The sequence below is a fragment of the Erpetoichthys calabaricus genome, chromosome 12, assembly GCF_900747795.2.
Source record: "Erpetoichthys calabaricus chromosome 12, fErpCal1.3, whole genome shotgun sequence".
In the NCBI taxonomy this organism is placed as follows: Eukaryota; Metazoa; Chordata; class Cladistia; order Polypteriformes; family Polypteridae; genus Erpetoichthys; species Erpetoichthys calabaricus.
In genome coordinates this window covers 104,934,940-104,960,385 of record NC_041405.2, presented here as the reverse complement: position 1 = coordinate 104,960,385, position 25,446 = coordinate 104,934,940, and the positions used below count along the sequence as shown (strand labels likewise).

The window sequence follows — 25,446 nt, the reverse complement described above, 5'->3', positions numbered from 1 at the left end:
CTTTTAGTTACATTTTTACATTGTTCCTGTAATGTGCAACTACTTTTGTATTTATTAATGCTGTGTTGATTATGTTATATCACAATTCTAAGGGAAATAAGTTTGCCTGTACCCTGCTAGGCCTATATTTAAATGAAAAGGAGAACTGATAAATAAAGAACATGAGCAAAGTAATAATAATAACTAGGCATTTCAGACAACTTTGTGGTTTGCAAGACAGCTATTAGACTGAATGCCTAAAACAAAAGTGTAGTTATTTTACTGGTTCCTCCATATGCAAAGCCACACCTTCAGTTCATACATCTCCACTGTTTAACATGTTTTACAACAGCATGTCTGAAATTTTGTGTAACATTTATCAGTATCATTGCCGAGAACTGGCACAAAGCTTTCCATGTTTCCTTATAAAGACTTAAAAAATTGCCCTTGTGGAACTGGAGGAAAAAATAAATAAATAAAATAAGCAAAGAATTTTAAGATCCCAAAGTTTTTTTTTGTTACAAACACTACATGTCAGTGTAAGAATTGCAGGGTTTAAACAATACAGATCTGGCAGCTTTAAAGTGCCCAGGTACTGCTGTCTGCCAAGCATTGACCACATATGTGGTAGCAGAGTGATTCGCAGTAGTTTAACTAGTGTACATTATGTTAATACACCAGGCAAAACCTTTCATGCATAATGTTGCAATGCAAGAACGATAAAAGATCTTAAACCCCTCCCCACCCACCCACTACGATTCACAATTTTCAAAAAAAAAACACATTCCTCACACCTCTGGTAAACACTTAAATGGCTTGCAGATCGGAATGAGAGCCAGATGGCACACAATGCCAGTGGCTCACTTTCTAAGGAGTTATTTTACTTAATAAAGACTCTCTCTGTTAAATTAGCTTTGAGAGTTGGCTTACACCCAAAGCACTAACATGACACCCACACTGCTATACCGTGGTCACTCTTGCTACTTCCGACTAAACATTCTCCTTGCATTAAAGTAAAAGAAACAGAATCCAAAAAAAAATCTTTACACTCGAACATTTTCAAAACCCTTTAACTGAATTTTTAAAAAGCTTAACTCTTTTTTGACTCATGAAAAGTACTGCACTCAGTTCATGACCATTTCTCATTACCATCAGTGCAACAAAGATACCATATGTGTAATTTCAAGTAACACTGTCAAATAATAGTGCAACGTTTTTCCTACCACGAGTGGAGGGGCAGAAGTACCAACATCTGTGCAACTTTAACACGTGTTTTTCCATTTAGGATAAAGTAATATTAGTTCAATTTCGAGAACAATGATAGATTCTCCGTTCTTATTCACGTCTGTCAACTTGGGAGCCTAATTATACACACACTTACTTAAACGGAGCCTGAAAATCATATTTGCCAATCTGAATAAAGCAACTTTATCATTGAATGCTGCCTTAAACATTGAAACAGTATTTAAAGTAAACTACATTACACGCTGCTGCAATAATAACCTGTGTCGTGTTTGAATAAAGTATTCCACAAAACACTATTTCGGATTACCTACGTGCTAGTTAATACCAGTTAAAATAAATGCCCCTTCTCGTGCACTCTTCACTCCCAACATTTAGGCTTCTCGAAGAAAGCGTTGACTTACCGAAGTTGATCCAGAAGAAGATGCTATGTAAACTTTAATCACCATTATTAATTGCTGAACACCTGCAAAGGCAAAGACAGGAAAACACCGGCACAAGCACGTCAAGGACAGCGGTTACTGGAATGCGCCGTGGACAGCTGGAAAGGTCCGAACACGTCGCTGGTCGTCCGCTTACAAAACCGCTGTACCTTCGAGACAGTCGTGGCGGTGGCGCGCGAGATTCCTTGTAAACTGGCTCGCGCTTGTTACGGGTACGCGACAGTTGTGGGCTCCGCCTCTGAGAGGGCGCTGCGCGTGCACGTACGCATGCGTGGAAGAATTTACCAAGGTTCCCGTTTTGCTTCGAGGCCACCGTTTAATTAACTGATCGCTTCAGGTAGATATGCTGAAAGTAGAATAGAATGTTTCTCGAAAACAAAGGAAAACATTTTGTGCTCGATGCATAAGTTATATTGAGTTACCTTGTTCTTTTTTTATAACAGCTTCTCACATTAATTTCCCTTTTCTTTATTCAAGGGGCGTATGCTTGCTTGTTTAGTAAAATGCCTTATCTACTCTGGTGCACATACAGAAGGTGTGCCTGTCGCACATAATGTTGAATGGTCGAAAAGATAAAAGGTCGCAATGGTAACAAATCACGAAAGGTTTGCCTTTTCAAGTTCATTCTCTGATTTTGCTGGAGTTCGAGATATTTTTTCAGAATTATAAAAATGCACATATCTTTAGACATTGCACTGGAATGTATTAGGATTACCATTTTGTGGATATACTGTATATACTTAATCATTTGGGCTTCATTTCATTCCAATGCATATGATTATTAGAGGCTTATTTACACTGTATGCCTGAAAATGCTGTGGTTTTGCCAATGGGACAAATTTTATTATGCTGTTGATACTACTTTTAAATATGCCTGTTCGATTAAAGTGTTTCTATCAAAAACTACTTTCAACTGAACTGGCACAAATGACAAGTCAAGCATTATTACATTCCTACCATTCATCTGCTTATCAGAAATGACTCATCTTTTAACAAAAAAGGTCCGTTGGGATCACAAAAGCACTGCAAATCTCATATTTTGGAGAAAGGCAACACTGATCCGGGATCCTGTAAATTCAGAAATATTTTAAAAAGAGAGTAGAATTAAGACTGCACAGTAGCACTGTGGCTATTGCTGCTGCTTCACAGCCTGAAGGCCTATGGTTCAACTTCAGACTCTGCCAGTGTGGAGTTTGCATGTTCTCCCCTATTGGTTTCACTATATATATTAGATTGGCGTGCACATCTACATTTTGTAAGTATGAATAGGGCTGGGTGGGTGTGTGGTGTAAAGGTCTGGCATTGTATTCTGATTTGAATCCTGCCTTGTGTGCAGTGTTGCTTAGATATACTGCAACTCCCTGCAGCACCATACTTGCCCCAAGTGAGTTCAGAAAATGAGAATATCGAGTAGAATTAGGTAAGAGGTCCCATGACAGGCTCACAGTGGCTCATGAGCATAAGATTAGCTGCAGTAAAAACCAAGCTTTCCCCGTGTCTACTTTTATATGAACTTTGGCATAACATGATATCATGAAACACAGAGCACCCATGATGCTACTTTGAACCATGTGGTTTCAAATATAAAATATTCTCATACTACACTGATTCATAGCAAGACTTGGACTCCATATTATAGTCTAATGTAGTATGGTTGTGATTTGTGAAATGCTGTTTGTGACAGTGTTCAGTGCTCACTAGGAAAGGTGTTTTATAAAAAACATAAACTTATCCTTTTAATATTAAAAACTACAAATTAATGCTAAACCTCTCTGTTTTAGCAGTTTGCTGAATTTAGCTTTTGAATCTGTTTAAAATGACCCTTGGCAACAATTTTCTCTTCAGAGTTTAAACCTTTTTTGGCTGGCTAATGATCACTGTGTACATTAAACTCGAGCCCAAGTCACTGTTGACACTATCCAGATGTTGCTTCTGTGAGGATGGGAACTGCAAAACTGGCCAGTGAAATAGCTGCTTTATTGTCAAGGTAAAAACTGTTTGTCATCTATAAAGGATCCAAAATGTCGAATTGGTAATAAATATATAAACATGCTCAAAAACTATATTCTTACTTTATAGGCTATTATAAGAATCTAAGAAAATGTATTATTATTTGAGTAATTATCATATAATTTGTGAAACCTTCTTTAACTTTGTAGGTTTGCAATAGTTAAAATCAAATGTTTCCGTAACTTCTAGGATATGATAAAGTTTCACAAAATCCCTCGTTGGCCAGAAATGTTTCCTGTCATATGATGATGTGCCTCAGCTGCAAGGATGAACGCGAGGCACTTACAATAAATGTTAGATAGTTACCATATGGTTAAATGAATGAATTCAGTTCTACAGGGAATTCAACTGTAATAATCTTTTAGCACTTTCAGTATTTAAAACTGCTCACCACTGTACCATTTAAAGGAAACCACAAAGTTATTTGGGCAACAGGCAGTAAAAACAGACAAAGTTACAGTAAGTAAATTTAAGTATCTTATTTCTTTTTTTTCAGTATATAGCAGCCCCTTACTGGTGAAAAACTGGAAACTCCGGAACTGCTGAATAATAGCAGACAAACCTCACTAACTGAGGACTGTGGGCAGTAAATGCAAACTTTAGGCTTGAACAATAATGTTTATTTTGAATTGTCTGCTAGTAAGCGTTGAATGTGCTGATACAGTTTCTTACTAAGTGGCACTGAAGGAAGCCGTGTGCTGCTAGGGTTGGGGAAATAAAACATTCATGTCCAAAGATGGTAATGTAACGATCACTTCCATGTTGAAGCTTAAGGAAGCAGTTTAGTTCCAGTGTCATCACACTGTGTCATTTAATAACAGGCTTTGACCTTTTCAGACCATCTGTTATGCAATAATCATTTTTTTTTTAATGGCAGATGTGATTTGTTTGGCAAAAAAATCAATTATTCTATCGGTGTATAAAAACATACCTGAAAGTGGAATTTTGAGGTCAGGGGGCTGTGCTATTAAACAGTGATGGCCGCAGGACTGGATAAGTAAGTGAAGAATTTATGTGGAGAAAACAAACAATGGAAGAATGCATTAAGTTAAACTGAATACAGAATACAGGAGATTAACATATCAAGATGGGTAGAATAAATAAATTTAAGAAAAGACTGAATTTACCTCCAACAGTCTAAACTAAGTGAAGGAAAAAATGTAAATAGCAAAATAAGAGTTAGGAAAAGGTGATCAGATGAGCAGTTACTGCAAGACTGACTAGAAATGTTTGGACAAGTGATGGAGGAAATGCATTTTGTTCTAACTGGAAACAGAAACCAAAGACACATGAAATCCAGGCTGAGTTTATTTAACGTTTAAAATAGACAGCTGTTACAAGTGAACTGAGTAATTTCAAATTATTATTAAAAAAAAATCTGAAGAAGGCACAATAATTAATTTGCCACTTTTTGAAAACCAGCAATTTGATTGGTCTGTGATGAATTTTTTCTCAAGTTATAGAATGCCGTTTCTTTCTTAAAATTTAATGAGGGTGGGCTGCCCCAGGAGGGTAAGGTTCTCTACGCATGGAATTATTGAGACAAAAGAAGTGTTCCTTTATTGCAAACTACCTAATTTGTAACTGTTATTAAATGTTACATTATGGCCAATCAAGTAATTTAAAATTTGAAAACAAATGCCTTTGAATACTGGAAACAATTCTTACACCACCACCAACCTATCCATGCCTGTTTCTTTTGCGTGTGTTAAAAAGTTACTAAATTGAGTAGAACACTGACTCACGTGGCAAACATTTCATTGCTGAGCAAAAAAAAAAAATAGTTCTAGTAATAATGGCCTAATCTTTTAATTTAAAGGATAGGCAATTTCCTTCCATTGGCTTCCTAAATGGAATCTTTTGTAAATCATCTTCCTTGGGGGTTGTTGTGAAAAAGTAGGGGTCACTCCCTTAGCAGCACCGAAGGAAAGGTAGAAACCAGCATTCAACAAACTGTCATTTGATCATGGGTTACAATTATTCATTCCAACCCTTATCTCCTTCTTCTGGTCATCCTTTAGATTCCCAACCTGTTTTTTCCCTCATTTTCCATTATCTTCTTTCATCTGATTCACATACGACAGTCCCACTAATAAATCTTTGCTTTGCATCTGCACAAACAAATTACTTTACAATCTCTTGTTATGTATCCATCTTTGTAACATTTCACTTTTATTGCAATATAGCCCGTTTTCCACATTTCCAGCCTAACATGTCTTGCCCACTCTTACAGTATGTAAATTGACAGACATTATATTTTCCTCTGAAGTCTAACTTTGAAACTGAAAGTGACCTGTCTTGTTTTTATGAATTCATCCATTTTCTGAACAATCTCAAGATCCTAAAAATATTTTTTTGTTTGCTTACTCTATACAGTTAAAAGCATTAAATGCACTTCTCGTAATATTATAACCTTTTGTGTGTTTAGATATGTCTATACAAACACATTCACTTTTCAGACAAAGAATATCTTCTTTTTCTTTCGGCTGCCTCCCATTAGGGGTTGCCACAGCGGATCAACTGTCTGCATATGGATTTGGCAAAATTTTACACCGGATGCCCTTCCTGACGTAACCCTCCCCATTTATCTGGGTTTGGGACCCGGCATGAAGAAACACACTGGTTTGTGCATCCCCTGTGGCCTAGGGTTAGACAAACAAGTATATACCCCAAATAATTTTAAATTTCCACTCCATTCAACCAACCATTTTCCTAACCACTTTACCCAGGTCAGTTGGAGCCTGTCCCAGTAGACATAGGGCACGAGGGCAGGAATACCACCTGTATGGTGCCAGTCCATCACAGGGTGACACACACACACCCACACATACTCACACACTCACTAGCGGAAAATTTCGCAACAGCAAGTCACCTAACCTGCATATCTTTAGACTGCGGGAGGAAAACCCAATGGACACTAGGTCTCAAATTTCCTTCATACTGGAATTTCAACTAAATACTGTATACTGTACTTGATGTGCATACAATTCTAAACTTGTCTTCAATTTCTTTGCTAAAGAGAGTTCTATCCATTCCTTAAAAATTTGTTTTATTTCTGTGTAGAAAATGTCTTTCTCCATAGCTTACACAATGCTTCTCTGTGAAGATCCTGTCAATCTTCTCATTGTTTACCATTCTTGTCTCCATCTTTCACAAATTCTTTAGCAGACTCAGGTCAAGGCTTCAATTCAAATTCTTTTTTAGGCTTAAATCTTAAAAATTTATCTGTCACAATACTAGCCCTTTCTGAACACCCAGAAATAATAGTGAGAAGAAGGGACTTACACAGGATTGCAAAGACAGTTGGAGGCAAAGAGATTGATCTGGCAACCTTCAAGTGTAATGACCAATCTTCATATTTAATGGCCAGTACTATAAGCAGTAGCATTGGTGAAAAAATAAACAGAGAGCACTAAATGGGTGACTATTAGGTAAACCTACTGTATTTGTTGCCAGGTTATTCTTACCATTTTTCATGCTTAGATACAGCCTTAATTCTTCAAGGCGTATTTTCAACTGGAATGCATTAACATGCCTTGGGGATGATTTTTCAGGTTTGTTTTGACCCAATAGGCATCACACAGTTCCAGCACAATTTTTTGTGTACACATTCCTACTGGAAACATCTACCATTCCCATCCATCCATCCATTACCGAAACCCACTATATCCTAAACACCATTCCATCTAAAGTTAAAGGGATCATGAGCAGGAATTGGAGTAACTGAAGTCACTTTCAAGGACCTGAGATGATGCATCTTTGTCGTGATGGCACATTATCCAGCTAAAAGTAATAATCTTGATCAACGGGTACACTATGACCATAAAGGGGTTGTAAAGTGTAAAGGAAAAAACGTTAAGCAAAACAAAGGGTCGGAGTACCAACTGATAGCCCCACTTAATAATGAAGGATGAAAAAGATGGAAAATAACTAGCACACATGGGTGAAAAACTGGCATCAAACCAAACAGAAAATAATGCTGGTGAAGTAATGCTCTATTCCTTTTCAACAAATGGTCCTCAAATGCGTTATATGAACCCTGGCTGGGGTGTATATTATTTTTTTATATATTTTTGTTCACTTCTTGGTTATTATTTTATGGTAATGTTACTTTCATGTATTCTGTGCTTTGCATACTATGTCTTGGTTATGTTTCATGTGTTTTGTGGGTGGTCCCCTGAGAGACTGGGCCCACTGCCAGGAACTGCCCTTTGCCCTATCCGGAAGGTCTCCCATTGTTCCTGGTGGTTCATTATGAAAGTACTCTGGGAGTGTGAGTTCTTGTGCTTTGGAACTTTTTGTGATTTTTTTTCTGTGCTTGGGATTTATTGGATATTTGGAACTTTTGCTCTGTTTTTGACATTTTTTGAATCTGCTTTGGAACTTGTTTGCCTAGGATTGCCTTTCTTGTTACAGTGGAACCTCGGTTCACGAACGTCTCGGAACACGTATAAATCGGTTTAGACCAAAAGTTCGGCAAACTTTTGCATCTGTTCATGACCACACACTCGGTATACGAACAAGCCAGTGTAGAAAGGTACAGCCTGGACACAAACAGGCAGACACGTTGCAGTCCATCACCACACGTTTATTTACACTATTATTGTACATAAGTCACTAAGTGCACCGCCACCAACAAACCCCAACAGTCTCCCAAAGTCCTGGCTTCTCCTCCAAGCCGTCTCTTCACTATACACACACTCAGGGCCTCTCCTTGCTGCCTCCTCTGACCTCGTCCACCTCCTCACCCGACTCCAACCTTGATTGCAGGGCGGCGGCTCCTTAAATAGGCGGCTGATTGAGGGCCGCACCCGGCCACCTGCCACATGACTCCCCCGCTAGCCGAGACCTCCTGGGACCAGCTAACCATTCCGGGAGGACGGGAACCCCTCAGCGGCAAGCCAACACATTGTAGCCTAGGGCCCGATCCTGCAAATCCAAAAGAAAAACAAGGGCAGAGGCGTTGCCCTGACGCAGCCCCTCGGCTCGTCCTCAGCTGGGCCAACGCTCTCGGCCCCGATCGGCGCCCCGATGCTCCCTTTCTCGGCTTCCCAGCCCGAGCAGTCCGTGCTCCCCGCCACGGAATCACCAGTGGGATTACGCTCCGTTTCGACCTCTCCAGCTGCGGGATTCTCCTCTGCCTTCGCAGAGGACGGCCCTTTGCGGGACACGCGCACCCAGCAGCATGTCCTCGCTTATCGGAGGAACTGGCTTCCCAAAGCCGCTTCCTCCGTTTACTTTGGGACGCCGCGACGGTTCGGATCTGCCCATTGTAAGAGGGCAGACCCAGCCCCGCTGGCGTCCGGAGCTTAACGGGGTCGGTCTCCCTTACCTTCCCCGCTGTGCCTCTCCGTCCAGGAGCTCCTGCAGTGCGGCGATCCTCTTCTGCCTGCGGCTCTCGATCCGACGCCACTGCCATCCCTCCTGAGTCCAGCGTCTCCGCCCGGAGGGCACATCGCTCGGCCGGTGGCGACAGCACAAGGCGCAGTTGTTCTTGCAGCTCCTGCAATATCGCCGCCAAGGAGAGAGAAGCAGACGGCAGTGGGCTTACCTCGCGAGTAGTTCCACTCACCGGCTGCTCTCTGTGGACACTTCCTTGCTGCCCACTCGGGTTTCTTCTCGGCACGAGATGGACATTCCCTGCTCCCGCCTCTGACCAATCATTGGCGGGAGGACAGGACACGCTGCCCAATCCCGTGCCTGCTACGAGGAGGGACCTTCGGTCTGCGGCCTCCTCACCCTCATTCCACACTCGAGGGCGAGGTTCTGGGCAGCTCCGCGGCTGCTGCAGCTGCAGCATCTCCTTCCAGGCAGCTCTCCTAGCTGCCGCCGCGCTCCCAAGCTGCCCCTGAAACACAAAGTCTGACACCGGACCGCTAACGGTCTGCGACACTGTATTCCCCTGCGGGGTTCAGTGCACGCTGCCCCTGCGGAACGTGGGTGAGCTCGCCTGCTGTGCCGGGCCTTCCACAGACAATATTTTGAATGCAGGTCCGCACCTTGTGCCAGGTGCAGCATCCTGCCGACTACGCCACTGTAGAAAGGTACAGCCCGGACACAGACAGGCAGACACGTTGCAGTCCATCACCACACGTTTATTTACACTATTATTGTACATAAGTCAGTAAGTGCACCGCCACCAACAAACCCCAACAGTCTCCCAAAGTCCTGGCTTCTCCTCCAAGCCGTCTCTTCACTATACACACACTCAGGGCCTCTCCTTGCCGCCTCCTCTGACCTCGTCCACCTCCTCACCCGACTCCAGCCTTGATTGCAGGGCGGCGGCTCCTTAAATAGGCGGCTGATTGAGGGCCGCACCCGGCCACCTGCCACACCAGTTTCCCTTTCGGTTTGTACATGTTCAGTCCCTCCCTGTGCATTTCCTGTGCAGCGAGCAAGAGAGAAAGAGAGCAAGAGAGCGCAACACACACAAGAGAGAGAGGCACACACACACACAGGCGTGTGAGAGAGAGACACACACACACAGGCAGCGCGAGAGAGAGAGACACACACACACACAGGCAACGTGAGAGAGAGAGAGACACACACATAGGCAGCGGAGAGAGAGAGAGAGACACACACACACAAGCAGCGCGCGAGAGAGAGACACACACACACAAGCAGCGCGCGAGAGAGAGAGACACACACAGGCAGCACGAGAGAGAGAGCACACACACAGGCAGCGGGAGTGAGAGAGCTGAACGCATAAGGTAGAGAAGGCAGTTAAAGAATGAACTGGGCATGTTTTTGTTTTCACTTCTGTTTACAGTGATCGGTTCGTAGCGTGCATTGTTGTAATGTTACTTTTCTTGTTGGTTTATTAAATTACGGATTTTTTCAAATGTTCATTTTTTTTCCCTGTGCTTAAAACTCATTAAAAAAAAGTGTTTTTATCCAGCGGTTGGTAGCGCTATAGCGCGAACTATTGCAGTGTTAGTTTTCTCTGTTGTTCAAGGTTTTCTCAGTGTTATTCAACGTTTTTACATTTAGTTTACTATTACGCTGTGCATTCTATGGTTTCATTAACTATATATTTGTGCTTAAAAAATTAAAAAATATATATATTTACATACATTTTGTATGGTCTGGAACAGATTAATTGTATTTACATACAGTCCTATAGGGGAAAGTACTTCGGTTCACAACCAAATCGGGTTACGACCAGAGTTTTGGAACGAATTATGGTCATGAACCGAGGTTCCACTGTATAGGCAATTCCATGTTGCCTTTGTGCTCCATGAAGCTACATTGCTATTGGAATGCAGTCAATAAAGCTTGTCCCTACTGTGACGTCTAGGTGCTTGCTGCCCAGTCATTAAAACCGGGAAGTGGTCTTTTCGTGGTGGTGGCCTTTATCTCTTGTCAGCCCTGTTGGGTCAATTGGGAGGAGGATCTGTTGCGCTGTTGCCCTACTCCAGGAGGGGGCACATTCAAGTTCCTGCTTATGACCCCAGGTGGGAGCACATTTGAGTACCTGCCAGTGACCCCAGTAGGCAGAACATTTGAGTTCCTGCCCATGATCCAAGAATGGGACACATTCGAGTACCTGCCAGTAGGGATGCACCGATACCACTTTTTTGGAAAACGAGTACGAGTACTTGCATTTCAGTACTCGCCGATACCGAGTACTTAATAAAAACATGATTTAAATTTACAGGTAACAGCTTTAGTCATATAATTTAACAAAAAAAAAAACAAGGGACTAGTTTGGAATTAAGAACATTTATTTAAAATGAAAAGCATGTTGTATGCAACATATTACAGAATAAATAATTATAAAAAAAAATGTAAACAGTGACAGTGCAACTCAAGTATTTTTTTCAGTTTGTTGTAAACTCTGCCGCTTTGGACAACACAAGGGGCATTAATAAACATCTTTGCTATTTAGTGCACAATATTTGAATAAACTAACAACATCCACCAACATAGAACTGTGGCAGTCAGTGCAACTGAGGTAGGTATTAACATCAAGTCTAAGACGACTCACTTAATGGAGCCTATTTAGAAAATGTGAGTGGCAGGTTTTTTTTTAAGAAAAGTAGCTTTTCTGCATTATCAGCAGTCAGCCTGTTTCTGTTTTCATCTATAATGTGTGACACTGAGCTAAAAAGCCTTTCACTTTCCACCCTGCTACATGGGGCTGAGAGGTATTTCTGGGCCATTTTAGCCAAAGTGGGGAACCTGATTTTGTTGACACCCCAGTACTTCAGAGGACTGTCTTCATGAGGGCTTGGGGCCTCTCCGAGGTATGTGTCGAGCTCAATGGCAGCACCTGCTGCCAGCGGCTGTGCTGCCTGGGGCTGCTCCTTAGCGATTTCTTCAAATACAGTGTCCAGACTGCTGCTAGTGCTGGCCTGGGCCTTGAGGAACAGTTTAGCAGGAGGTTCTGCAGCTTCTGCCTGACTCCCCTCTGCCTCAGCTCTGGACATCATCTGCAGCTCCTGCTTCAGGTGCAGCTTGGCCTCCGGAGCAGTGTTGGAGAAGAAGCGATCTTTATACCTGAACAAAATTCATGAATGTATTAATATGTGGAAAAATAGGACTGATTTTAGTTTCCCCTAAACCACTGTCACAAATGCCAGCCATTTGGCTTTCTGGTAGTAATAAGGGAAATATATTTCATATTATATATTGCATACATTTGTATTTGTGTATTTTAGTTACAAAAATATAATATAATATTTCAGATGGAAATTAATCTTACATTTAGTACTGTAGTTTATCATTGAATACCTATAGCACACAGACTTTACCTTGGGTCAAGTATGGTGGAGATGAAGTACAGTGGGTTGGTCTCGACGTCACTGAAGCGCTTCTTGACAGCTGCCAGTAAGGTTGCTTTCATTGTCTTGACGCCGTGGTCCTCGTCTGTTTCTCTGTTTAGAAGTCTCACTAGCACAGTCACAGCTGGGATGACATCAGAGGCTAGTGCGTCGTAGCTGCTCACTTTTTTAGTTAGTTCCTCAAAGGGGGCAAGGATGGCAACTGTCTTCTCCATAAGAGCCCATTGGTGAGCGGTGAGATAGTCAGGGAGTTCATGCTCGGACACATACACCCCCAGCACTCGCTCAATGAGGGACTGGAGCATGTAATACGTGCTGTTCCAGCACGTCTGTACGTCCTGCTGCAGTCTCTTTATTGGCTGGTTGAGCTGTCCCTGAATGTCCTCGAGGCGGGAGTAGGTTAAGGCGGAATGTTTAAAATGCCCAACTATCTTCCGCCCCACTGCTATAGCATCAGCTATGCTCCTCTGTGCTAATAAGCCCTCGTGAACAGCCAGTTGGAGCGTGTGCGCGACACACGGCAGACTTGGGAGCCCTGCGTCATTCATGGCTTTAATCATGTTTTTGGCATTGTCACGAAGCACAACATGTACTGATGTTTTAGGTATACCCCATGTCTGGAGCATTTCCTCAAACACATGCGCTATAGCCTGGCTGGTGTGCGAGCCGCGGAATTGTTTTGCATGTAATATGGCTCGTTGTGGCATGAAACTCTCGTCTATCCACTGGGAGGTTAGGCTAATTAGCGACACCGGGCTAACACTGCTTGTCCAAATATCCGTGGTGAAACTAAACGCAGAGGAGGCTTGCAGTAGGCTGTGGATATGTTTTTTCACGGAGTCGTGTAGTTTAGGCAGCTCCGTGTCAGTCATGTAGCGGCGGCTTGGGACATCATATCTGGGCTCCAGAACATGGAGGAGACGCAGGAATCCCACATTTTCTACCTCCGAGAGTGGCTGGTCACTCAATGCAATGTACTCGATAATTGCCTGTGTTATTTTCACAGCACGTGGATTGTCTCTGGACATTTTCTCTCGTCTTGCAAGAGTTTGCTGCAGCGTGGGTTGTGTTGGTTTAGAAGCGTGGGTAAACTCTTTGTACTCGTTGTCGTGTTGGGATTTTAGGTGCTTGATTAAATTACTTGTGTTAAATGCGCTACCTTTTGAGCCTCCTCTGGACAATTTCGCTGAGCACAATTTGCAGTCCGCCTTTGTTTTGTCGTCTTCATTCACTTTGAAATAGTTCCACACGGCTGACATGTCTCGCCTCGCCTTCTCCCCGCTCTGAGCTGCAGCCGGGGCCTGGGGGCGGGCACTCGGCGCCTGTGATTAACCCTTACATGCCGCTCAAACATAGACATTTCTCAGACCGTGGTATCGGTCCCCGGTATCGGGGGACTTTTAACGAGTATGAGTACTTTAAAAAATGTGGTATCGAGGCCGATACCAGATACCGGTATTGGTATCGGTGCATCCCTACCTGCCAGTGACCCCAGCAGGCAGCACAATCGAGTTCCTGTCTGTGACTCCAAGAGGGGGCACATCCAAAGTACAGTCAAGGGCTTCAGAGAAACTAGAACTGAGTACCAAAAGCAACAACTCACCTCTTAGCTTATACTTTATGTTTTAGCCCCGACATCCATGCTGGGAGATGCCCAGGTGCCTGCTATCCAGGGGGGGTGCCAGGAAGTTGTCTGCTCTACCCACTTGCCCTGAGGTGACTGCCATTAGGAGGCCTGTTAGTTTCAGGCCTGCTAGTTTCACTCCTCATCCTTTTTATATCTAGCCAGGGATTTTGACTGTGTTTTTCCCCCAGTGGGCATTACTGGAAGTGCTTTTTGGAACTTAAGTGCCAAACTTAAGTGCTTAAGTGCTTTTGGAACTTAAGTGCTTTGGAACTCTACATTCACAACAAAATGAACCCCAATTTTCAGTGTCATCTGGGTTTTCATATTAACAACCTGGAAGGGATGGGGAATCAGTGTGGAAGTGGAACTGGGTCACATATCTTCCAATTGTTGAGGTATGGAACTGCAGGCAGAAAAGGATAAGTGATTAGTGACAGTGCTACCTCTTTGATCAGGTGGTATTGTTTACATTATTGGGGCCCCAAAGATGTCCCTAATGCACACATGCTTGGGAGGGTGCACATAATGCGCCTAAGAATTATTGCTGACCGCAGCACTACAGCATTCAAATGGTGCTCATCAAATATTAAGAGGCCTAATGCAGTTAGTATTTAGACAGTGACACAATTTTCATAATTTTGGCCCTGTTGGCCATCACAATGGATTTGAAATTAAGCAATCATTATGTGATTGAAGTGTAGACTTTCAGCTTTAATTTTAGTGGTTTACCAAAAATATTAATTGAGCCATTTAGGAATGACAGACATTTTTCTACATAGCCCTCCCATTTCCAGGGGATTAAAAGTATTTGGACAAACTAACATAATCATAAATATAATGATCATTTTCATTATTTGGATGAAAATCCTTTACAGTCAATGACTGCCTAAAACCTGGAACACATGGCCAACTCCAAGTTTCCACCCTACTGATACTTTGCCAGTCCTTTACTGCAGCTGTCTTCAGGTGCTGTTTGTTCACTAGACTTTTTGCCTTCAGTTTTGTCTTCAGCAAGTAAATTGCAAGTCCATTTGCGCTGAGGTCAGTTGATTGACTTGGTCATTGAATAATATTCCACTTATTTGCTTTGAAAAGCACTTGGTTTGCTATCACAGTATATTTTGGCTCATTGTCCATCTGTACTGTGAAGAATTGTCCTATCAATTTTATAGCATTTGGCTGAATATGAGCAGATAGTATAGCGCTGTACACTTCAGAAATCATCCAGAAACTTCTGTCAGCCGTCATATTATCAATAAACATTAGTAACTGACTTCCATTCACAGCCATGCATGATCATATCATAAAACCGCCTCCACCATGTTTGACGGACAATGTGGTATGCCTTTGATCATGAGCTGTCCCTTTCTCCATACTTTTCTCTTCCCATCATTCTGGTACTAGTTGATGTAGGTTTTATCTGTCTAAATCTGCCTTATTCCAGAACTGGGCAAGCTTTTAAGGATGTTTTCTGGTAAAGCCTGATTTGGCCTTCCTGTTCTCCAGTGTTACTAGAGGCTCGCATCTAGAGGGGCAAACCCTCTGTATTTACATTCATGAAGGCGTCTATTGACTGTAGACTTTGACAGTGATATGCCTACCTTCTCAAGAGTGATCTTGACTTGGCTAGATGTTGTGAAGGGGTTTTTCTTCACCAAGGACACAATTCTACAATCATTCACTTTAGTTGCCTTCTGTGGTCTCCAAGGCCTTTTAGTGTGGCTGAGCTCACCAGTGCATTCCTTCTCTTTAAGAATGTACTATATTGTTGATTTGGGCACTCCTGCTGTTTTAGCTATCTCTCTGATAGGTTTGGATCATGAGCCTTCTCTTCTCCATACTCTTTCCTTCATTCTGGTATATATTGATTTTAGTTTCCTTTATCCAAAGAAAATTGTTACAGAACTGGACAGGCTTTTAAAAGATGTTTCGGCAAAGTCTAATCTGTCTGTCCTTCCTATGTTTGAGGTTTACCAATGGTTTGCACCTTGTGGTAAACCCACTGTCTTTACTTTCATGAAGTCTTCTCTTGATTGTAAACTTTTGCAATGATAGGTCTCCCTCTCAGAGAGGATTCTTGGATTGGCTAAATGTTTTGATGGGGTTCTTCTTAACCAAGGACAGAATTCTGCAATCATCCAGAACAGTTTTCTTCAGTGGTTTTCCATACTTTCTGATGTTGCTGAGTTCACCAGTGAATTCCTCCTTCATAGAATGTGCCAGATATTTGATTTGACCACTCCTGGTGCACTCTCTAAAGGGTTTGTTTTGTTTTCTCTGCCTAGTTATGGACTGTTTACTTTAGTTGTATGGACATCTCTTTGGACCTCATATTGAGAGTACACAGTGGCAGCTTCCAAATTCAAATTCCACACTTGGAATCAATTCCAGACCTTTTACCTGCTTAATAATTAATGAAATAATGATGGAACTGCTCCAGTCTGGCTAAGGAACAGCTTGTCAGTCAAATGTTCAAATACATTTGAGCCCTTGGAAATAGGAGGCTATGCAGAAAAATGTCTGTCATTCCTAAACGGCTCATACAATATTTTTGTTAAACCCCTTAAATTAAAGCTCAAACTCTACACTTCAATCACATAATAATTGCTCAAATACATTGTGATGTGTACAGAGCCAAAATTATGAAAATGTGTTACTGTCTAAATACTTATGGACCTAAGTGTATGTGCCAATAAAACAATTTCCAGAACATTACATTACCACCACCAGTCAACGCCATTAGTACAAGGTAGGAAGGATTCATGGATTGATGATGCTCACAACAAATTCTGACCCTATCATTTGCCTGTTAAAGCAGAATTGAGATTTGTCAGACCAGAATTGTAGTACTCACCAGATTCATAATTTCACACATGCCTGAGTAATGAACATTCTCTGGGCTGGTGTCATGATTGTAATTGCACCTCAGGTTGAGAAGTGGTACTGTTATTTATGTGTTCTCCCTTTTCATCTACAGACCAAAAGCTCTGAAAGTTGACGATCTATGAGGTCACTGTTTGTCCCTTGCCTTATTCTTTTTTTTGTTCTTTATTTCGCCTTATACAATTTCTTGTATTAGGAATTTGATAGTCTACGGTGGGTTGGCACCCTGCCAGGGATTGGTTCCTGCCTTGTGCCCTGTGTTGGCTGGGATTGGCTCCAGCAGACCCCCGTGACCCTGTGTTCGGATTCAGCAGGTTGGAAAATGGATGGATGGATTTTGATAGTTTTCACATACCCCTTGGGGTCAGAGCGCAGGGGCAGCCATTGTACAGCGCCCTTGAGCAATTGAAGGTTAAGGGCCATGCTCAAGGGCCCAGCAGAGTAGGATCTCTTTTGGCAGTGACGGGGATTCGAACCGGCAACCTTCGGGATACCAGCGCAGATCCTTAGCCTCAGAGCCACCATTCCGCCCCTGATATTTTGCCATAAAACATCCAGCTCTACCTCCACTCACCAGCCTGACTCATGGACATGCGTCTGAAAAGATTTTAAATAAATTCTACTTGCATTTTTGTTGCAATCTCTCTCTCTCTCTCTCTCTCTCTCTCTCTCTCTCTCTCTCTCTCTCTCTCTCTCTCTCTCATATATATATATATATATCCATCCATCCATCCATTGTTCAACCCGCTGAATCCGAACACAGGGTCACGGGGATATATATATATATATATATATATATATGTAAATTATCTATTATGCATAAATTATAGAGTACCGTTTTCAAGATACTTCAACAATTATGTCTATCACCAGCAATCATACCTAGGTCAAAAATGTTTAGATCATGTAATGTTTTGTTAAAATTGGCCATGACTATCTAGCTAATACATACAGCTAAAAATCTGTGTGTCTATATATATATATATTCACGGCATTCGTAGTCTGTGTCACAATCTGATTGTATGGGTGGTTACCTACCAGGTAACGCTTGTGCTATATATAATGTATATCCAGTATAAACAAAGTTTGACCTACCTTTGCCAAAGTTTATGCACCTCCTTCATTTGAGCAGAGGAAAGTACAAAATTGTGACCCTAGCACTGTTTTTTGAACAACAGCGCCACCTGGTGGCTGTGAATGAGTTAAACACCAGAACAGACTTGAGCAAGACTAGCAGGTCAAAGTTAAAAATTATTTACCCATGTTGCTTCTAGTATGCTGTAAATACTGAGTTGTAGTCACATGTTTGGTAGCTTGGAAGAACAGGCTATTTGGGTTATGAACAGATATACCTAAAGTAAGTGTATAATTATATAGTATTCAATGTGATCTATCATTAGTACACTCAAGACAAGTACCAAGACATATTATTTTCCATTTTAAGGTTATGCATTTTTTAGCCATTTTAATACTTACATAACACATTGTAAAGCTTCAAAATGCCTTAGATGATGCACTATACACTTTGAAATACACCTAACACAAAAAGTACCAACTAACCTCTTAGTTGTTTATCTAAATGGGAAATTGTGTGCCTGCTACCTGTTTCACTTTCCATGTTGTACCCCACGTATTTCACCATAGAGATCACTATGGTGGGCAACTGACTGACTGGGGCTACCTTTACTTTCACTTCTTTACTTCAGCCTAGTTAACCATCAATAGAGAGCTTCACAAGAGTGTCCATTCAGACCTTTAAGGGACTGCAGTTTGACAAGGAACGAACGGTCTAAAATTTTGGTGTCAGTAATAGTGAATATAAAGTGATATAAAGAATCATACAACTTGGGCATTTTAAGTCTTCATTTTGTCCAACATGCAACAGCAAGGATGGGGACGAAGCTTTCCCAGATGTTCCAGTTCCTTAGTTATGGAATATATATCCTCAAATGAGAAATTAAGTAAAAAAGATTTCTTTCTAATTAAGCAACAACTAAGCTGATCTTGCAAAAGTGTCTGTGTCAGCAACAGAGAAATGTTTTTGAAAATTTTAAAAAGCAGCAACTGAAAGAGAGCTAAAGGCGGCAGCTCTCAACTACACCCCTTCTTGACCACAATAAGCACATACATGAAACACCTGGCGTACTTGTTTCAACTCTGTTAGTGGACTTTGCCAACATTTTACAGTTTTTTTAAAAGCACAGAAAATGTGACAGAATCAATATCACTAAGCTCAAGGTTATTTTCCCATGATAATCAAAAGCTGCACAATGTAACTATGCAAAATGACCCTGAATCCCACTTCACCTAATAGCTTATCCAGAATACACTGCACTCTGCTCAATAAAACTTTCAGGCAATGGCAATGCTTATTACTTAAGATCTCTGTGATGTGAAAAGGTTAAAATATTACTTATACAATGGCTGAAGAAATGTAAATGCAAAATACTATGCCCAAATTTGAACCAAGCATTTTAATTCATTTGAGTTTTAACTTTGATTGATAGAAAAAAATGTCAGTCACTCCACAAAGTTGGATTTCATAGCAGCACGAAGATAGTAGAAAATTAATACAGCATATCCATATTTTCATATTGTGTTTTGTGTTTTTGGCATACGTATGCACTTAGTAGTTGCATATCACAAATGTTATTATCTTATGTACTATGTTTTTTGTTTATTTTTTTTAATTTAAACTCTTAGTCAAATGTGGCTCATGGTCAATTTATACTTCATGGAGAGACAACCTTGGATGCTAATAAGCAGTAACCTTGGCTACTTCTATGCAGTGAATGACATGTTTATTTGGTTGTTTTTACTTTCCCACTATATTTTCTTTGTAAAAATGTATTGAATGCAGTAAAACAATCCATTATAATTATTAAGAGTTTTAAATATGAAACCACTGTTGCAGGTGGTACTTTGTCATTAAAGTTTTCATGACTACATAAAGTGACAGCACACAAACTATGAATGTTAATGTTCCTTGCATTGTCTCATTATGAATTATGGCCAAAGCTCTCTTAGTCACCTTGAAATACATAATCATGCACCTGAATAAGTGGAGACATTTAAAAGTGTCAACTTTATTTTGAATATTAAAACAAAAACTTTTATAAATTAAAATCTGTATGTGTTATAACTTGGAGAGTTCGAAAACACACAAGGTCACTAAAAAATTCAAAAGGAAGCTCCATGGAGCATAAAAGACAAAAGGAGTTGTCTGCAGCACTTAGGCAATCCAAAGCATTCCAAAGTCCCAATGCAGTAATGTAATAATAAAGTCAAAAACAGAGGAAAAAGGTCAACATTCTAGAAACCACATAAGCACAACAAAATTACCAAGAAACACTCAGCAATTCTCAAGCAGATTTGAATGATCCACAAGGAACTGTGGGATTACCTCAGCCTCTATAGGGCTGGGGGCAGTACTGGACAGGTGGCCCCCCATCTTTGGGAATCACACACAAAACACAAGGAATGTAAAAGGCATACATACTGTAAGTGCCAGAGTGGAAGGACTTTCCAAGCCAAGAGGACATAATGAACTAAAAAGAAATGGAAGAAGCAACTCGGCCAGGCTAGCACTTCTATCCCATTCAGGGAATCCCAGTCAGGGAATGGCTTCAACTCATAATCGATGAACTGGGATAGTTTATCCCCACAACTCGGGAAGTGGCAGTGCTTTTCTTGTATTGTTCCAATTTGGACACCCACAGGGTAACATGGAACCTGTAGTCTGAAAGAGAAACCCTGTTGGGAGAGAAGTTCTTCCTACTTTGTGGAGCTTCTGCGTAGCATGGGAAGTACTCCTGGGTCTTATAAAAGAAGCCACTGAGCCTTACCTAGGTGAATCAGTTCAGAGGCAGAGGGCAAAACTCACTTAGAGCAGCCGAAAGAGAGAGGAAAGGAACGTGGAGAATTTTTGGTTGTGCTATTTTGGCCTCTGTCTACGTGTTTAAGGTATTGCAATTAATAAAGAAGACTTTATTGTAACTTGTGACTGTATTTGGTTGACTTGTGTCTATGGTGTGGGGCTCAGTGGCTCCCCTGGGCAGTCACGATATACAACCAAAATAAAAACCAAAGAATAATGCAAATAATAAACAGAAACAAAATTAACACAAACGAAAGAATCAACAATTAACAAAGAAGACACAGAACAAGGGTTTAAAGTCCAGTAGTGAAATCCTGGTTGAAACATAACATAGCCTCCCATACCACCAATTAAGCCGGGGTGGGGGAGAGGGGATGGCTATAAAGTCCAAAAATTGCACCATCCCCCCATGGGAACATGAGGAGAAGGAGACAACAGCCTAGCACAGCAAATGAGTCCAGAACACTTGAGCCAAGCACAGCAGATGTGAAAAGACTGACCACCTCCTGGGCAGGTGTGAAAAGTCAAACTACCGGTTGGAGGTCTCCACAGGGTAGACGAGATTGGCAATTGGACACCACCACCTGGTAATTCCAACAAGGCAAGTGATACAGGCAACTGAGTTCCATTTCCTAATTATCCCAGCAAGGCAAAACTGAACAAAGAAGACACAAACAAGGATTTGAACCACAGCCAGTGGGACATCCTTGCTGAACCATAAGAGAATTTGAGAGCACTGGTGGAGTGGAGCTTGTGTTCTTAAATAAGCCCAAACAAACATAAAATCATACACATAGGGATTATCAGACTGATAAATGAATGAATGTAACTGGCATCATTTTGCACAACTGGCATCCTCGTCACTCTCACTCTCAACTAGGATGTGATCTTGTGTGCTATGTTTTGTGGAAAGAGAAAAACAATCATATGTGTAAAACACAATGAAATTGCATTAGCCTCACATGACAAGAATTATCCTGTATCAAATGTGAGGCAGTTGGCATTAATAATTTCCTCCACTCCATAGGAGCATTTTTTTTCTGTTCTTCCTTTCTCTTCCTAGGGTAGAGCTTTGAGGTCTAGAACATCAATGCTTCACCGGGTTTTCAAATGAACACCTCACTTCACTGATGTTTCATCAAATAGCCCATGACATGTCAGACAAGGCTTGACAGTAGAACCAGCATCCTTGATATACCCCCTCAGCCCCTGTGGTCCAATTAGCTTTGTCCATCTCTCTTCCACCAGCTAAATTCTGCCATCACTCATTTCTCTTAAGCCAAAGCCATCTGGATGCTGTCTCTGCCTGCTTATTGGTGTCGTCAACCAGAAAACACCCCATTTAATCTAAAGTGAGTTCCCTGGGAAACTTCCGGAAGTTCCAGGAAATCTACAGTTAGGTCCAAAAGTATTTGGACATTGATGCAATTTTTGTAATTTTCTCTCTGCATACCACCACAATGGATTTGAAATTAAGCAATTAAGATGTGACGGAAGTATAGAATGTTAGCTTTAAATTTAAGGAGTTTAACAAAGGTATTGCATTAAGATTTCAGAAATTACAGCTATTTTTCACAGAGTCGCTAAATTTTCAGAGGTTCAAAAGTAATTGGACATGTGACTGTCAAGCAGTTTCATGACCAGGTATGGCCAGTTCCCTCATTATTACATGATAAATTAAGATAAAACATCTGGAGTTGATTCAAAGCACTGACTTTGTATTTGGTAGCTGTATACTGGAACTCAACAAAGAGTTGTCAATGCAAGTTAAGGAGGCTATCACTAGGCTATAAAATAAACCTATTAGAGAGATAGCTAAAACTGTAGGAGTGCCCAAATCAATAATCTGGTACATTCTATAAAATAAGGAATGCACTGGTGAGCTCAGCAACACCAAAAGGCCTGGAAAATCACAGAAGACAACTAAAGAGGATGATTGCAGAATTCTTCCCTTCCTTTTTGCATAGTCCAACCTCCAGGCTAAACTGACCACCATGGCCTAAACATTCTGGCTCACTAATCATCTCATGTCTCTATTTGGCTGTCTCTTTTACCACTTCACCACATAACAGCTAATGTGTGATGAGGGTACTGGCACAAAAATGGCTGCAATCACACCATCCAGGTGGAAGCTACACATTATTGGTGGTTGCACTGGCTCCCCACTCACTGAAGCGCTTTGAGTAACAAGAAAAGTACTATATAAATGTAAACAATTATCATTATTATTACATTATTATTATTATTATTATTATTATTATGTTCAAGGCGGCCAGGCAGTCCTGGACACCTCCTTTCTGTATTGAAGCGTCTGTATATTTGTTACTCAGCAAGAAGTTGGTCAGTCTTCTTGCTAAATTTCCAAAGAAGTTCTTCCCCTCCACATTCAGTAGCGAGATGGATCAAAATTGCTTTACACTAGTAGAGTTTTCCTCTTTGGGGATGATGCAGCCCTCTGCAATGAGCCAGCTCTCTGTACCATCTTCAACAAGCACCATAGATGCCTTCTTGGCCTCTTGCAGCACTTATACAGTTTGTGATGGAATCTCATTAGATCCTGGTGCACATCTTCCCCTGAGCTTTTGAACAAAGTTACTCACCTCCTGCCACCATGGCTCCCCATCATTAAAGGGAATGATTACTTCATCAGGACTGCACAATCTATCTTACCTCCAGTTATTCCTCCTTCCAGGGATTGCTATTTATATCTATGAAAGGAATCTTTTTTGAATTTGGTCAAAATAAGCCTACATAATGTGCTCAAACCTTATTATGAAGGTAAGGGTACCACTTAATCATATTTTTACTGAGGAGATTTGGCCAAAATTGGGCCTGTTAAACCAAGCTTTGAAATAGCTGACTCTAATTATTCCTTTTCATTAGTTGAGTTCACTTGATGGCAATAACATTTCACACTTCATGAGGGTACCATAGGTTATATTGAAAACCAAGCCAAGGTGAAAAAGGCACAATTCACAAAAAACTCTCTGAGTTAAACTCACTGTAACAAATGTGGAAAAATGTAGACAATCAAACAGCAAAGCATAGATAGATAGATAGATAGATAGATAGATAGAGAGAGAGAGAGAGAGAGAGAGAGAGAGATAGAGAGAGAGAGAGAGAGAGAGATAGATAGATAGATAGATAGATAGATAGATAGATAGATAGATAGATAGATAGATAGATAGATAGATAGATATGTGTTAACATTTTATAGAAAACACACATTTTTATTTAATATTTTTCCAAGCACAGCTGTAACAGGCTGAAGAAATACTTAGCAGCTAGAATGCAAAACCAGAATGATATGTGTTAAATGAATGTCTCTTCAAGGATACAGAGTGGCTCATTTCCTGTGCAAAATCCTTCAATTATAACATGTCAGTAAATAAACTATGATTTCCTCTTGATGGTTATCTTTGTGCCAACTTTTCTGTTGAAAGGCATATAGAAGTAAACATCACTCCAACTCAGTGGCTTGTTTTATTAAATTTCCAGAATTCAAATTATAAAACCTTTTCAAAACACTTCATCATGTTTTATAAAAATAGAGTCTTTTACAGAATCAGATTGTTTTTTAAATCAACATAAGGTTGTAGTGTAAAAAATCAGGTACAGCTGGGAAACAATAGGTTTAGAAAAAAGCATGTCTTAATATAAACTTAACTCTTGGCTAAAATGAATAGTTCATCCTGGCAGGTAAGGCAAAACAAACATAATCTACACTTTTGTCAGGATTGCTGCATTATAATAGATAGCAAAAAAACAACTATTCTGAAGAACTGTTAAAATGTTGAAATGAATGTGAAATGCTTTACCTGTTTCAAGTAAATAAATGCAAAACAGAAGGTGGAGAAAGTTGTTGTGAAATATTTTCCGGCCATTATGTTACTGAAGTGCTTTGCAAGATTCTCCTAATGGTTTTTTTTTTTTTTTGATTGTGACAATAACATGCAGATAAACTTATGGAAATGGAAAATTCTAGAATTAACACTGTGAAAGCAGGCGATGAGCAGGCTGTGTCCACCATTGGTTCCTACCTCTCACCCTTTGCAGCCAGGATAGCCTCCGGCTCGTTGTGACTCTGAAATGGATTGAGAGGGTTTGGAGAATATTATGTATATTATCTCTCAAAAGTACCAAGGCTTTTGTTGCCATTAGTGTTTATTTGCAAAATTCCTCAAAAGGTTTTTTTTGTAGTGAATTTGCTGGCAACCATGTCTGCTGAATTTTTCTCTGAATATTTGCCATGGAGTTGGCTAAAGAATAATTTTTAGTGCTCTGTATTGCTTTGTGAGGACAGCATGACATCACACAGCTGTCGGCAGCCAGTGTTGGATGGAGATGTCACTACCTGATTTGTGTCACGCATGCAGAGAAAACTCACACATGTGTACTTTATGCATACTCCACCTTGCTCTTTTACGGCACTGCCGTGATTAGTTTCATACATGTGTATCCAATCAGTACCACAGCTGGCATTTACATTAAAATAATAATAACTTGCAGTATTTTCATTTGAGGGGCACATTAGCGGACTATAATCAGAAAATGATATAAATAATTGTTGTGCTGCATAGATTCATTGTACATTGTGTCTTC

General features: G+C 40.8%; 2 protein-coding genes across 2 annotated transcripts in view; both read right to left on the bottom strand.

Annotated features, from left to right (window-relative positions):
• Window positions 1-1,868, bottom strand: part of sh3bgrl (SH3 domain binding glutamate-rich protein like) — a 45,904-nt gene extending 44,036 nt beyond the window's left edge. The window contains exon 1 of the mRNA XM_028815949.2: window positions 1,626-1,868. Within this exon, the coding sequence (XP_028671782.1) occupies window positions 1,626-1,670 (45 nt within the window). The 5' untranslated portion in view covers window positions 1,671-1,868. The remainder of the gene's footprint in view (window positions 1-1,625) is intronic.
• A 9,376-nt stretch (window positions 1,869-11,244) lies between these two features.
• On the bottom strand, window positions 11,245-13,141 carry LOC114663124 (zinc finger BED domain-containing protein 4-like). The gene is made up of 2 exons (XM_028816880.2): window positions 12,428-13,141; window positions 11,245-12,173 (listed from the first exon to the last, which is right to left on the bottom strand). The coding sequence occupies exons 1-2, from the start codon at window positions 13,081-13,083 to the stop codon at window positions 11,672-11,674; spliced, it is 1,158 nt and encodes a 385-aa protein (XP_028672713.2). The 5' UTR covers window positions 13,084-13,141; the 3' UTR covers window positions 11,245-11,671.
• Window positions 13,142-25,446: the final 12,305 nt, after the last annotated feature.

Excerpts from the sequence above, each read along its gene's own strand:
- LOC114663124 (XM_028816880.2), bottom strand. The coding sequence starts at position 13,083 with ATGCTCCAGACATGGGGTATACCTAAAACATCAGTACATGTTGTGCTT. Across the intron at positions 12,174-12,427 it reads TCCACCATACTTGACCCAAG|GTATAAAGATCGCTTCTTCT; the intron begins GTAAAGTCTGTG and ends AATTTTGTTCAG.